Source organism: Triticum aestivum, chromosome 2B (genome assembly GCF_018294505.1).
Source record: "Triticum aestivum cultivar Chinese Spring chromosome 2B, IWGSC CS RefSeq v2.1, whole genome shotgun sequence".
Taxonomy (NCBI): domain Eukaryota; kingdom Viridiplantae; phylum Streptophyta; class Magnoliopsida; order Poales; family Poaceae; genus Triticum; species Triticum aestivum.
This window is the reverse complement of record NC_057798.1, coordinates 699,546,445-699,562,071: the sequence shown is the minus strand read 5'-3', so window position 1 is coordinate 699,562,071 and position 15,627 is coordinate 699,546,445. Positions and strand designations below refer to the sequence as shown.

Sequence of the window (15,627 nt, the reverse complement as noted above, 5' to 3'; positions counted from 1 at the left end):
TTCAAATCTTGACGAATTTTGGGCAAAATATGTGATGAGCTCGAGGAAGAGAGGGGAAGAACAGAGAAAGCTCGGGTGGACGAAGGGTTTATGTAGTACGACCTTTAGTACCGGTTCGTAACACAAACCGGTACTAAAGGTGCTGGAGGGACCCCAGACTGACAACATCCTGCCACCACTCACTTTAGTACCGGTTCGTGGCATGAACCGGTGCTAAAGGTTCGCCATGAACCAGTACTAATGAGAGCGGCCGGCTAGCCGTTGGAACCAGCACTAATGGACACATTAGTGCCGGCTCAAAATCAAACCGACACTAATGTGCTTAACATTTGACCCTTTTTCTACTAGTGTAACCGTTTAAGAAAAAAGAAAAGTAAAAAAACAATAATGATAACATTTGCACACAGTTTGAATAGAAATTGCACTTTTTTATAATATGCAAAAATAAGCACAAACAGTGGAATTTCACAAAAAAAATCTAGGTAGGAATGACTTAGAGGTATTGGTATTACACTTGAAGAATAAAGAAAATGAAATAAAAACTTAAACAAAATTAAAATAGTGAAGTTTTCTAAGAAACAATGAATTAGTGTCATTGGTTTCCCATTATAGAAGAAAGGAACAGAAAATAAAAAAATAATGAATTATTTTGCAAACTATTTGCATAGAAGTTGCGCATTTTTAGTGTACATATAATCATGAAATTTGGGCACATATTATATCGTATTTTATATATATAATTACACTTAGCCCAAAACCCACAAAAACAAAAATAACCAATAAAGGAAAGAAAATGGGGAAAAGAAAAACCCATAGAAACAGAAAACAGAAGTAAATCAAAAAATATCCACAAAATAGAAATAAAACCAACTAACAAAGAGAATCAGAAAAACAAAAGAAAAGGCACATAAAAATAAAAAAGTATTAAAAATCAAGAAAGAGAGAGGAGGGTTGTAATGCACAGTTAATGGGCTTCGGCCCAGAAAAGAAATCGACTGACCCAAATAAGGGGTCAGTAAAAAAAAGATGCCCACACAACAGACAACACAGGTCAGGAAAAAAAACGCAGCATGAATCTTACAGAAATATCCAATGGCCACAAATTCGACTGACCCAAAATTCATTTTTCAGCTGACTGAAAAGTAGCTAAATTGTTTAAGATTTGCCTTAAGTCAATTTTTGTAAAGTTTGATCAAATTTATACTAAAAATATCAACGTCTACAATACTATAAAGATCCACAATATGAATTGCATGATGCACCTAATGATATTGAATTGATATTGTGAATGTTGATATTCTCTCCTCCAGCCCTTAGGTCTCGCGTAGGGGAAATAAGGCAGGTCTTGTGCGGGGCCGTCACTCCAGTCATTTTCTTTTGCGGGAGTAGATCAATTCGATCAAAAACAGAGTGTCCCAAGGTCATTTTACCCTTGCTTCCAAGTGATGTTATTCTCGGTGTCGCCCTCAAGGTGAATGGCATGAGAATTACTCTGCCACTTTCGCATAAAAAGCTCAATTCGCCAACACAATCGGCTCATCCATGAGCTATGCCGTCTGGAAGGTTTTGGCACCTCCCAAAGTCAATTACTTGTCTTGCAATTCAAAATCGGATTTGGACTAAGGACAGACTCAAGAAGTGTGGATGGCCAAATTATGGGTTTTTCCCTCTATGTAAGCAAATCGAGGAATTGTCTGACCACCTCTTCTTCAAGTGTCGGTTCACCATGAGACTATGGGGCATGATGAAGGCTTGGCTCAACCTCAGACAACATTGACGCTTCTGTTGGATAGGTGAGCGTTCCATGAAGGATTGGTAGATCAATATGTCTGAGACAAATACGACAAACAGGAAGGCGGTGGCGTCCCTCACCGTGCTTACTTGCTGGACAATTTAGTGTGAGAGAAATGCTAGGGTGTTCTGTGGCAAATCCACACTAGCAACCATTATTCTATCCAACATAAAAAACAACGCTAAACTTTAGTTATCGCCATAGTTTAAAAAACCGACCGGACCGGTGGTCGAACCGGAAAAAACGGGAACCGGCGGCCTCAACGGTTTTTAAGCTAATAAGACCTTTCTGCAATCAGACCAGAGAAAACCGATCAAACCGGATGGTTTTTTGGAAAACCGATGAAAAACCAGATGAACCGAGAAAATATTTTAATAGAAATTTGGAGAAGTGAAATTTGATCCCAGGTCATGTGAGCAGTACTAGGGACCTGCCCCCGGCCCAATAACCAACTCAGCTATGCTATTTTGTTATCAACTACATGAAAATAATTTTATTTGACCATTGTTTCAAACTATAGTAGCACATATGTTACTCAATATGTATTATTTTATTGCTTAAAGAACCGACAATCGAATCGGTGAACCGGCGGTCCGACCGGTAAAAACCTGAACCGACAACCTTTCCGTTTCGATTTCTGGTTCATTTTTTAAACTATGGTTATCGCCAGCACAAAGCACTTGGGAAACATCATGTCCAGAGAGTAAAGGCTTTGTACACGAACTTCACTAACCTCTTTGACGAATTACAAGCTTGCGCGGTGGACGGTCGGCAACAAGCTAGTTATTAGGATTACTTTTCTGTGGCGTCCTTCTGATGCTATCTATAAATTATGTGGATTTTTTAGTTGTTGAAGCCGCTTAGCGGTGGCCCGGAGCACGGCGCCATTAATGCTCTCACTTCATGATTCAGGGCCTTGGCTCCTCGCTTGGTGGCGCAACTCCCCCGCCACCGACGGAGCCTGACTAGCTTCGTGGCTCCTTCCTTTGCCTTGTTTTCTACCCTCTTTGTTAAGATCGGATTCTGTACTCTGGTCTTGTGTGTGCGCGCTGGCACCTTGTTGGAGCTTCGATGTGCTTGCGGTCGTTTAGTTTATACATAGAGTGGGGCATATAGGTTTTTTAAATAATATTCTTTCGCTTTTGTAAAGCAACTCTAAGCTCATTCTTAATTAATTGATGGGCCAAATATTTTGCCTTCTGTTTTGAAAAAAAAAGTTTTACCCTTTCTGCAGCTGGCTGTAGACCGAACGCTGGTTTGTGCTACAAAAGATGAACATTTGGTGCCCGGTTGGAGTGTCATACTCATCATACATCAGAGCTGAGCATATACAAATTTCGTACAAGACAGTATGAGCGGAGCCCGAGGAGCCAAGCACGGCTTGCCTCGTTCCCATCCTTTGTAAAACAGCGGCCGTTGTGCATGTAAAAATAGAGGCCAACAAAGCGGGTCAGCGCCAGGACGCAGACGGAGGGTAAGGCTGCCTTGTTCCCTTCTTGTTGCGTGATCTGGGGCCCTACCCGGCTGGCTCCGTGTGACCTGATTGCAAACCCAAAGACAGGAAACAATATATGTAAAGTTGTAGTAATAAACTGTAAGAAGAAGTTGAAAACTGTGTAAAGCACAATAAGGTCAGGTTGAGAAAACCATCTAGGCATCTACTGTGATCATACGCCCTTGGGTACCAGTATCAGCGCATGAAAACAGAGCAGATATATATGCTATGCTAATTCAGCCCAAAGTCCAAACCATGTTGTCCAGATGAAGCTAACCCGGCAAGTGATGATGGATATGGATGTTTCTAGAATACATAGTGCAACCCATCTTGGGAGAGGCTCAGAAAATAAAACAGATACTGAGTGCGACAATTTTTTTGTTATGTTCAACTTAGTTTTGAAAGAAATTTATTCAGAGAAAATTCTAGCATAAATTACGCATACCCCCGGTGAAGACAGCTTCTGTTTTAAGATATCCATCAGGGCCCACGGACAGCTTCTCATGAGGTGCTTGAATCCATCGGTTTCCTTGACGACGTCGAGCACATCCTGCGACGACACAAATGCGAGGCAAGCACTTTTCTGTCGCACGCGATCATGCTGCTCCGCTAAAGTTAGGGTGGTCGCGATTGTTTGCTCGTTTATGTTTTGGCATAGCTTCCCTCCGCAAATCGTCACCAGTCTGTCCAGTCCATATCGATCTCCAACAGCCAACAAACGCCACAATATCCCGTTTTTCTGAAGATCGCTACCATGTGGGAGTGTATTAGTGTACATGAAATGAAGAAGTGCCTCGAAGATGTCGAACGTCATGTCATGAACATTGACGGGATTTGTAGGGTCCTTCTTTGTCATCGGGTCCAAAAGCTCTGCCTTGAAGGCCGGCGATCGTGCCGCCAGAATGTGTCGATGAGCACGTAACAATTTGTCACCCACGACGAACGCTACATCCACGACGTCCTCTGTTAGAAATAACCCACGTCACAATGATGATCAGCACGTGTGCGCGTGTTGGTCGAGTCCGGACGCTGGTGCCGCACCGTGCCCATGGTGAATGAGCCCTGCGTGCGTGCGGCCGGAGCCAAGCAGCAGCGTGTGGCCGAGAGCAGCGGCTGGGTCATGCATGGGTGAGTTAGAGGGTGTTTGTTTTGAGGGACTTATGGGTTTAGGGACTTAAAAAAGTCCCTATAAGTCCCATCCAAACCAAACAGGAGGGACTTATTGGGACTTATTGGGGTGATTACGGACTTATCAAATAAGCTCCTCAGGGAGGAGCTTATTGGGACTTATCTGGACCCGCACCGCTCGATCCCCTCCTCGCCTCGCGTACCGCATCGCCCCACGCCGCTCGTTCGCCTCGTACCGCATCGCCCCCTCGGTTCCCCTCGTCGCCTCGCTCGCGTCGCACCAATCGCTGCCGCCGCCGCCGGCAGCTTCAACAGCCGCCGCCATGGCCGACGAGGAAGACGAGATCCCCTTCTTCTCTCAATTCCCCTCGTCTCAGGAGGCACCCGAAGGCTCATCCGCCGGTGGAAATCTCGGGAGGGGAATGAGTTTCTTGGATCTCAACAACAACACAGACGTCTTCCCGGAGTTGGGCTCGTACCAGCAACTTCTCTTTGACCAGTCGGCCGGTCATGGCCTTCCTCCGGTTGGACGTGGACGTGGTCGTACCAGCAACTTCTCAATTCCCCTCTGTAATTCGTTTGTATGAAAAATGATTGTCAACTTATAAGTCCCTGTAAACAAACAGGCAGGGACTCGGAACTTATAAGTCGATGTAAACAAACAGGCAGTGACTTGTGACTTATAAGTTGAGACTTAAAAAAGTCCTGGGACTTATGAAACAAACAGCCCATTAGTTGGCGTCCTCATGGAGTGATTCAAGGAGTTAGTTCTAGGTGGTTAGTGCCAACGTGGTGGCCGGGTCATGCGGTAGTGGCCGCTGTGGTGCATGCGTGCGTGAGTTAGGTGTGTGTGGCCACTGGCCTGTGTGCGTGGGTGTGCTATATAAAGTGTACTCGGCTGCGAGGCCAAGGGTGAGGAGCTAGGAGAGATGTAGTCTCTGGTAGTCTTTCGTGTGGGAGTGGCTGCGGTATGTGCCGAGCCAGAATTCGTGCTCAATAAGAAATTAGGTTGTTCGTGCGGCCGAGGCGCCGTTCGTGCGGCGGGGCGTATGTGCGCCGGAAATATCTGTGTCCCTTTCCTTCCACCTACGTCTGAGCAAGTGTGAGAGAGAGGTAGTTCTAGGGCTGCGCCAACATCCTTGTCCTTCAACATCTTTCCAAAATCTTCGTGTAGATTTGACGGTGGGGTTGGGATGGCGAAGGTGTGAACCTCTCCGGTGCGATGCTTCCTCATGACAGTCAAAACACACCTACTCGTCACACAGTCGTTGTTGCGGGATACCAACCGTTGCAGCTTGGACTTCGCAAATCGTCACTAGCCTCTCCAGTCCATATCGATCTCCGACAACAAACAAATGCCACAATACCCTGTTTTTTTCAAAATCGCTACCATATGGGAGTGTATCGGCGTACATGAAATGAAGAAGTGCCTCAAAGATGCCGGACGTCATGTCATGAACGTTGACGGGTTTTGTAGGGTCCTCCTTTGTCATCAGGTCCAAAAGCTTTGCCCTGAAGGCCGACGACCGTGCCGCCATAACGTGACTATGAGCACGGAATGATTTGTCACCTACGATGAAGGTGACATTTGCGCCGTCCTCGTCCTTCAACATCCTTCCAAAATCTTTGTGCAGATTTGACGGCGGGGTTGGGATGGTGAAGGCGCACACCTCTTGGGTGCGATTATAATAGTCCATAAAGCCATGTTCTACAAGCAAATTGATAAGCAACTAACTAGACCATCACTCCAGTCGACTCGGTCTGCTGCTGGGCACATCATTTATGCAACACTTGTTTTCAAGACGGTTAGATCACACCTGATGGTGAAGCAGCCGTCGTCCTGCAACTTGCACTTCTCAGTAATCAGTGGATCTTCCCAACCAAGAAGAATCCCAATACCATCCTTGAACAGAATAGCTCGTGTTGCCGCCACAGGCTCCATGCCTTTGTACACCTTGCCATCGTTCCCCAGAAAACTAAGCATGAACTTCACCTTCACGCCCGGTTGCTCCACCCTTCTTTTAAGAGACAGTTGGGCGAACGCGTGGCCAACATACGTGTCAGGGTAGAAATCGATGCACCAGTTATAGCCACCGACGCTGAACGTCTTCGAGCTTACATGGTTGAGGGCGCCGATTCCGTCGAGCTGCGAGTAGTTTGTCACCTTGAAATTGTGTGCACCGGTGGCGGCCTCCGTCAGGCACGTCGACCACCCCTCTCCCGAGAAAGAGATGATGTTTCCCATGGCAAAGTCGGCGGACGACAAGGGCAACAGGTGAGCGGGTCTCGTTTACGTATGTATACGTATATAGAAAGCTTGAAAGAAACCTTGCACTCCCATATATGTAAGCTATTTTCTCAAGGAGAACCAATTAATATACTACTAGGATACCAAGTTTTTTTTGAGGCAACCTCGCAAAGCTTTATTACGTCGTCACAATGTTTTCAGGGACGAAAGGAATGCCTACTCGCTGGCCTAACCAAACATGGCGGCCAACGTTAAGAGTTAAAGCATGCTTTGCTAAGTTATGAGCATCGAAATTTGAGCTCCTAGACTGATGGACTATATTACATGAAATGAAAGAGGATACCTACAACTCAATTTCTCTAACCACCGGTCCGTATGCCGCAGTACTTCTCCTGCCAATCTCACTAGCGACAACCTTGCAATCTGTAGCAACATGTGCCTTTGTGATGCTTAGATCAGCTGCTAGATCAAGGCCTTTCCGTACTGCCATTGCTTCTAACGTCGTGGGATCTTTGATATGTTTGAATATGATCGCTCACGCTCCCAGGAAATTGCCGACGTGGTCTCTGCATATAGCCGACACAGCTCCAAACCGGCTGCGATTGCCCACAGCTGCATCCACGTCCACCTTCGCAAAACCATCAGGAGGAGCAATCCAAGCTGGGTGACGAACGGATCCACCTCCTGTCCCTGCTCTCGTTGTGGATATTACCTGGAAATCAGATATATACGAGCCTATGAAATCATGCGTCGCCTGGGGTGGTTTAAAAAGGCCTTCATACAATGCTTTCCTCCTTGCTCCCCACACGGCCCAAAGTGAAACTGAAAACCTGACAAAATCTTCAGATTTCAGAGCTCTCATCATTGCAAATAACCACATCTTTGGGCACTCTTGTTGTTGAGAGCTCAGCTCGTCCACGATGACCTCAGAGGAAAGTGCCCAAGTGAAGCGTGCCATGTGACAATTCAGCAGCGCATGTCTCCAGGAGTCCGGCACCCCACACAGCCTGCACGCCCTGTTGTCGCCATATTCCTCCTGTGTAACACATCACTCGATGGTATTGAGCGTCGAGCAAGTCGCCACAGAAAAACCTTGATTTTGCTTGGTACATCTACCTTCCAGATGGCTCTCCATTCACTGCTGTCCCCCTCGCTTGAAGATGGTTCCTCTCGCTCTTCCAGCCAGCCCTCTCTATCATATTTGGTCCGAACCAACATGCGGTAGGCCGACCCGACAGAAAAGTTTCCACGAGATTCTTTGCCCCAATACCAGAAGTCAGCTATCCTTCTTGTACAGAGAGGAATCTTCAAAATTGCTTCCGCATCAAATGTAGTGAAAACTGTTCGGATCAAGTCCTCTCTCCAAGAAGCCGTGGTTGTGTCAATGAGATCGGCAACCATCAGTGGTGGGGCTGCAACCAATGAAGCAATCGGTCTCTTGTAACTATCTCGTGGGATCCAGTTATGGTCCCATATCCTTGTAGAGGCTCCATCACCAACTCTTCTGACCACACCCGCGAGCTAGGAGAATCGTCTCGCGAGCTAGGTACGTACGTACGTGCTGCCTTCGGGCTTCCGGTATCACGTGTACACCTAGTTAGGGCTTCGGCCGGGGTGCAAAACAGTGAAGTCTGGGCGATCTTAGGCTATCAAACAAGTAAGCTCTATTTGACACGAATAAGAGGACGGGCTTTAGAGTTGGCTCACATTTAACTGTAATGGCGTTGAGTGGATTTCGGGCCAATAAAAAATAGCATGTTCACTTTCGAAAAATGACTTGACCTACTCATGCTCAAGTTAAAAGGTTATAATTTATGTAAACGGAATAGGCTGTGTGTTCTAGGCATATACAAGCTTGATACAATAAAATTATGGAAATGATAGTTGAATCAATATATTGCAATTCGCAAAAGAAAAACATCAATATATTGCAAATCATAGGTCTTGTATGTTCTGCTATACATAAATTATGCTATGTCGACCAAAATCAAGCGAGCTAACATTGGTGCAAACTCGGGTTCATTTTCAGTTGAGCTGCAAATTATATAGACTCATGCTCTACAAATTTATTTTGGAGTAAATCTCCGGTGTAGCTAGAAGATGAGTCGCTGTGAGTGGCTTCGACTCGAGCTCTTTTGGCATCCCTACCACCACTAGCGACGGTGATGTTGTTTATGATGTCCCCTACAACTGAAGGGCAGCTGGATATGAGATGCTTGAATCCATCGGTCTGCTGGATGTCACTGAGCACACCATGAGAGGACAGGAATCCAAGGCATGCATGCTTGAGTTGCACGCACTCGTGCTGCTCCGCTAAGGCAAGTGTGGTGGCAACTGTGTGCACGTCATGCTCTCGCATAGCATTTGTTCACACATTGCCGTGAGCCTATCCAGGCCATACCGATCCGCGGCAACGAACAAGTGTTGCAATGGCGCATTCTTGTCTACACCACTGTCATGTGGGAAGGTATCCGTGTAGATGAAGTGGAGGAGTGCCTGGAAGATGGTGGGCTCCATGTCGTCGACCTTGATGTGTCGAGTAGCGTTCTCCTCCATTCCGCTAAAGAGCTCCGCCTTGAACACTAGTGATCGTGCAGCCAACATGCATCTATGAGCGTGGAACAATTGGCCGCCCATGTCACCTCCGTGCCTTCCCCGCCCTCCAGCATGTCTACCAGGTGGTCGCGGAGGTCCGACCGGGGGATGACGACGAAGCTTCGGTCCTCCGTGTGTTGCGTGATGACGGTCAAGACGCACCTGATTGTGAAGCAGTCATCGACGATATGCTTCTTAGAGAAGAACCTACTATAGCCATAATAACAACCCGTCGACGCAAAGATATGTCTTAAGGCGCTTCTTCGTATGGTTGCATTCCGGTCCCTATCCAATAAACTCAAAGTGTACTTGGCTCTTACGCCCGGCCATGGTTCTCCTCGACATAGACACAAGAAGGCCGAGGTGTAGAAAGCATCCTCCTCTGTATGTCCGTTAGGGTAGAACCTGATACACCAGTCGTAACCACCGGCGGTGAACCTTCTCGAGCAAATGTAGTCGCCGGGATGAAAGCCGTCGAGCAGCGAGTAACTAGTGATCTCGAAGTTGTGCGCCACGGTGACGGTGTTCGCCAGGGATCTCGACGACGACGACGTCTCCACTGGGTGCTCATCGTAGTTAGCCGGCGAGGCCGAGCTGCTAGACATGTCGAATCAAGGGAACCCGCGGTGACAAATTAAAGGTGGAGAATCAAGGGCGACGCCTCACGATCGATCGAACTCAGGGTCGTCGTTGGCGTCGGATGTGTGAGATTTGGACATTGCGTGCACGCCTTGCCGTCTTTATATGGATACACACGTCGGTTGTATTGTACCCAAACTGATATAAGGAATCCGATAGCTGCTGGGATACCGATCGAACAGGAACCCGAAACAGAGCGCTTTTCTATACGTCGTCCTTTTGTTTTCTTCCTGCCTTCCGGCCGGCCGGTGCCGCGTGCACGGATGCCGCTTCTCTTCAAACGCACGTGCACGCATGCAACGTCGTGACCGCCGGGACTAGCTACCTCGACTCGGACGCACCTGGTTGACTGCGTCTCCTCCTGGCGCTAGCTAAGATGTTCCAAAAACGGTCGTGCCGCGTTCCAAAAAACAGAACGTATTGTGTTCAACAACAAAAAAAGAAACAGAACGTATTGGGGGAGAATCGTTTGATTTAAACTTATGTAAGTTTTTATTTATGTTAGTCTTCTTAGGTGTAGGATTATTTGTGAAATTATTATTTGTAGATCAGATCTTGTAGCTATTTGGGCCAGAAGTGTGGGGTGGGGCTGTGCGAAATATACTTTGGCAGCCAAGTTCTTTTCAAATACACAAATAACTTAATAGCCAAATCGCAAACACCATGCGGAATACGCAGAAACAAGAAAAAAAGAAAGCAGGAATAGTATAGCAATATATACCACAGAGGAGTAATGCAGTGGCATCCCAAAATTCACGGCCATGACCCCTTTTCATCATTGTCTCTAGGCTGTCTTATTTGCTGAGACACATATAGTTCGTTATTTCATATAAAGGAAAACATCAGTCCATCGGAGATGAACTCAACGAGCAATGAAACTAACACAAAATTAAGAAACAAATTGCTTAATTTGTTGCGTAAACACCGAGCGGCTCCGTGGTCTCCACATAGGTGAACGCCTCATAACTTCTGTAGGAGCTGTCTTCACACAGCGCCATGTTTGCAATGAGTGTCCCCTTATCCCAATGGCCAACACGCACCGCCTCATTGCTCGTTGGTGTCCGGCCTAAAGACGGCATGTGCTTATATAATACAAGAGTGGTTCATATGTTAGGACGTACTTGCCATACACAAAGTGCCGTCGTGGGATATCTTGCTTGAAGTTGTACCGGTGACTCCACCGTTGTCCTTTCTCCAAAACCCATACGTTAGGCCAGGCCACAAATCCCAGACTTCCATGCACCTCCGACAGGCGGTAGTGATCACGTCGGACTGGCAACGGTATGGTGGTGGAGACGACACGCTCGTCGTTGAGGTCAAACGACATGATCTTTGCTGCGCCACCCCTGGTGACCCTAACCCAGTATGTCGTACCATCGACGCTTACGATACCAGCGGCAAGCATGGTAATCGAGTCGCCGGGCTCGACCGGCACCTCCCGCCACTCGGCCTCCCCCAGCGTGAGCACATGAACGGCGTTGAACGCACATATCCGGTCGTAGCTGCACGGAACGTTTCAGCGGCAAGCATGGTTGTAACTCCATATATTTGTTTTCGCGGAGAAAAAAATCAGAGAGAAAGTTTTATCGCGTTTTACGATACGGAGCCGCCACCAAGCCGTAATCTCTCTCGGGAGGGCTGATCTGGAGTCCGTTCGGGGCTCCGGAGAGGGGGATTCGTTGCCGTTGTCATCATCAACCATCCTCCATCACCAATTTCATGATGCTCACCGCCGTGCGTGAGTAATTTCATCGTAGGCTTGCTAGACGTGATGGGTTGGATGAGATTTACCATGTAATCAAGTTAGTTTTGTTAGGGTTTGATCCCTAGTATCCACTATGTTCTGAGATTGATGTTGCTATAACTTTGCTATTCTTAATGCTTGTCACTAGGGCCCGAGTGCCATGATTTTAGATCTGAACCTATTATGTTTTCATAAATATATGTGAGTTCTTGATCCTATCTTGCAAGTCTATAGTCACCTATCATGTGTTATGATCCGACAACTCCGAAGTGACAATAATCGGGATACTTCTCGGTGATGACCGTAGTTTGAGGAGTTCATGTATTCACTAAGTGCTAATGCTTTGGTCTTGTACACTATTAAAAGGAGGCCTTAATATCCCTTAGTTTACATTAGGACCTCGCTGCCACGGGAGGGTAGGACAAAAGATGTCATGCAAGTTCTTTTCCATAAGCACGTATGACTATATTCGGAATACATGCCTACATTACATTGATGAATTGGAGTTAGTTCTGTGTCACCCTATGTTATAACTATTACATGAGAAATCGCATCCGACATAATTATCCATCATTGATTCAATGCCTACGAGCTTTTCACATATTGTGCTTTGCTTATTTACTTTACTGTTGCTACTCTTACAACTACTACAAAACTGATATCGTTACTTTTGCTCCTCTTACCGTTACTATCATACTACTTTGCTACTAAATACCTTGCTACAGATACTAAGTTATCCAGGTGTGGTTGAATTGACAACTCAACTGCTAATACTTGAGAATATTCTTTGGCTCCCCTTGTGTCGAATCAATAAATTTGGGTTGAATACTCTACCCTCGAAAACTGTTTGCGATCCCTATACTTGTGGGTTATTACGTACTTACCTGTTCGTGCGGCGGCAGCAGGTTCCTCACGGCGGCGCCGCCGTGGCTGCCTTGGCCTTCTTGATGGCCAAAACGAACGGACTCCGGCGAGATGCGCATGAGCCCGGTGCCTCAAGACTGTGCATTAGCCTGACGAGCAGCTTCGTGTCAGCTGCGAGATGCGGCCGAAGCTGTCGTATAGAATGGACGCCGCCAGTCGTGTCTGCGCTGTCCAAAGGCTCACCAGAGATGTCTCATAGCGTACCAGGCGAACAGAAGTCGTCGGGGTGCGGTGGAGCCAGCGAATTTGAAGGAGACGCGGCGACGGCCGAGCCGGAGGAAGACAACGAACTCGTCGCCGTCGGGCCTCCTCCGTTCTATTTGTGTGGCTTTTCAAAGTAGTGCATCGAGTTGAGGTTTTCAGGCAACGAGGCGGGGTTGTTCGAGGTCGTTCGCCATGGTGGTTGATGACTCGTGGCCATGGCAGCGCTCTGTGCGCGAGCTTGAGCGGCGGCAGAGGATAGGGAGGAAGAGAGAGGCGACGTTGGAGGGAGGATAGACTAGGGTTTGGAGTGTAGAAGCTAGGGTTCCTGGGGCTTGGGTGGATCAGCGCGGGTGGCGCCATGGGTGGATCGGCACGGGCGGCGACGTGCCCAGATGGCTGCGATGCACCAGATCTGGCTGTCCACTGGCGGTGGGGAGGAGCGCCGGGATGGGGCGGCAACCTACATCACGGAGGCACGCGGGGAGGGGCGGCGCCCGTGGTCGAGCAGTGGCGAGCACGGCCTCTGTGCATCCCTTAGCCGGAGGATGAAGAAAGGATGGGGGAGAGAGGATGACGGGTGGGCCCTCCATCAGTCTAATAGTTCAGTCAAACACCGTTTGTTTTTATTGCCACATCATCGCTTATAGTGGGACTCAATTGTCAGTTCCAGCGTCAAACGCTCTAATACAAGCAATTAGTGTTTTCCGCAAACTGTCAGCACAATACCGGTGGGTTTTTGAAAAAAAACGAAACGTGATGGTTTTTTGAATTAGGGTTCGCAATTGTGGTGTTTTTTTTGCAATTTACTCCTTCCTAGGTGTAGGATTATTCGTGAACTTATGATTTGTAGATCAGATCTTGTAGCTATTTGGGCCAGAAGCGTGGGGTGGGGCTGTGCGAAATATACTTTGGCAGCCAAGTTCTTTTCTTTTTTTTGCGGGTGAAATAAAGTTTCATTTCTCACACATAAAGGGCCTCGGCCTTACACAAATCTGGGACCTCCTCCGGTCCCGATCCAAGCCATACAACCGTACGTTTATGGACTCTACCGTAGTTCGCAAGATAGTGGCTCACACCATTCTGCTCTCTACGTACATGAACTAGCTTTACCTCTCTTCCTCCTGACATCAATCGTCTAACCTGGTCAACGATCATAGCAAAACGAGATTTGTCTGGCACCGGTGCTAATATTACATGTAGTGCTACCGAATAGTCTGTTTCCATCACAATAGGCAACGGAGTCCACTGCAGCGCCAGGTTGAGCCCCTCCATGCATGCATGCAGCTCGGCCTCAAGGGGGTCAGAGCACGTCCGCAGTTCCCTGCAGGAAGAGAAGATGATATCACCGGTATAGCTGCGAAGGATCATGCCCGCTCCGGCCTCTCCACCCGTGGCGCTGAAGGAGCCATCAACGTTGAGCTTTGCCCACCCCATGGCTGGCTTGGACTAGTGCAGCGGCACAAGCGGCTTGCTGTATGAGCCGTTTCGGGGCAAGCGTATCCACCACCTGCTTCCCCTTGCTGGGGTCCGCCTCCGGAGTGTTCTGAAGCCCCACCAATGAGTCGGCGTAGCTGGTGAGGAAGCGTTTGGACACTTCGATCGACGGCGGCTTCTTGTGGTGCACCAGCTCGTTGCAAACGTACCAACATCGCCACAATGTCATCATGAGATCCATCCTCTCCATATCCGGCTGATCGCAAAGGCATTGGGCAAGCCACTCCGTTCCCGTCTGGCGAAAGGAGGCAACGTCCGGTATTCGCCATTGTTTGCCAGAGCGCGACCGCCAACGGGCACCTGCAAAAGGCATGGAACGTGTCCTCCGGCTCCAAGGCACAGAGAGGGCATTTGTCAGACACCTCGAGACCTCGGCGACGCTTATTAACCCAAGTGGGCAGACAATCCGTGAGCAGCCGCCAAGTAAAGCTTCGAACCTTAGAAGGAGCGGGGCACCTCCAAATAAAAGTCCAGACGGCTCGTCGCCCGTCTGGTGCCCTGCTCACCGCGACTGAAGAGAATCGGAGGAGATCCTCAAGTGCAAGTCGATACGCGCTCCTTACAGTGAAGTACCCGCTGCGCTCTGGTGCCCATGCCAGCATATCCTCCCCCAACCTAGGAGAGGTTTTGATTGTTGCTATCACCTCCGTATCAGCAGGCAAAAAAATGCTTCGAACTAGGTCCATATTCCATGCTCCATGGTTGTCCATCAAGTCGCTGACACGACGTATCCCGCATCGTCCATCAAGTCGCTGACAGAAGCCAACCGAGGCCAGCGCCAGGACGCAATCTGAGGGCAAAACCGCAGGCCAGCGCCAGGACGCAAACCGAGGGCAAAACCGCATGGCGTACTCGCGAGGCACGTCGCTTGATGTTGCGTGATATAGGAGTCCTGCCTCGCTGCATCCGTACGACCTGCTTGCGAACCTGACAAGAATCAAGATATGTGATATTGTAAATTGTAAAAAGAATGTTGTAAACTTCAAAGCACAATAAGGCCAGATTGAGCTATTTTAACATGGTCCAAAATAGATATGGGTCATTTAACGTCTAATATTACTCTTACCTCTTGGGGGTAAAACGATATCTATGGCGGTGTAGGGCTAATATGAACATCCTACATTGCAAACCAGGAAACAAACTATATATCACTAATAAAATCTAGCATCAAATAAGGGAAGATATAGCAATATCAATTAATGCTCTCTCTATCTTCCATATTTGGTTGCGTATAACAATTTTCAATGTTGGCATGTAAAATATATACCAGTACGAACAAAGATTGTTGGTATAAAATACTTAAGAAATATATGTTGTAGAAACACTTGAGTAATTTAGAACAAGAGAATGGCATTAATACACAT

General features: G+C 47.7%; 1 protein-coding gene and 1 pseudogene across 1 annotated transcript; both read right to left on the bottom strand.

Moving 5' to 3' along the window:
- Positions 1-3,308: 3,308 nt before the first annotated feature.
- Positions 3,309-6,660, bottom strand: LOC123039418 (BTB/POZ and MATH domain-containing protein 2-like). Its single transcript, XM_044462603.1, has 5 exons — positions 6,207-6,660; positions 5,783-6,123; positions 5,551-5,715; positions 3,783-4,248; positions 3,309-3,331 (listed from the first exon to the last, which is right to left on the bottom strand). Exons 1-5 carry the CDS (start codon positions 6,658-6,660, stop codon positions 3,309-3,311), a joined length of 1,449 nt encoding a protein of 482 aa, XP_044318538.1.
- Positions 6,661-8,704: 2,044 nt separating this feature from the next.
- Positions 8,705-9,863, bottom strand: LOC123039417 (BTB/POZ and MATH domain-containing protein 3-like; annotated as a pseudogene).
- Positions 9,864-15,627: the final 5,764 nt, after the last annotated feature.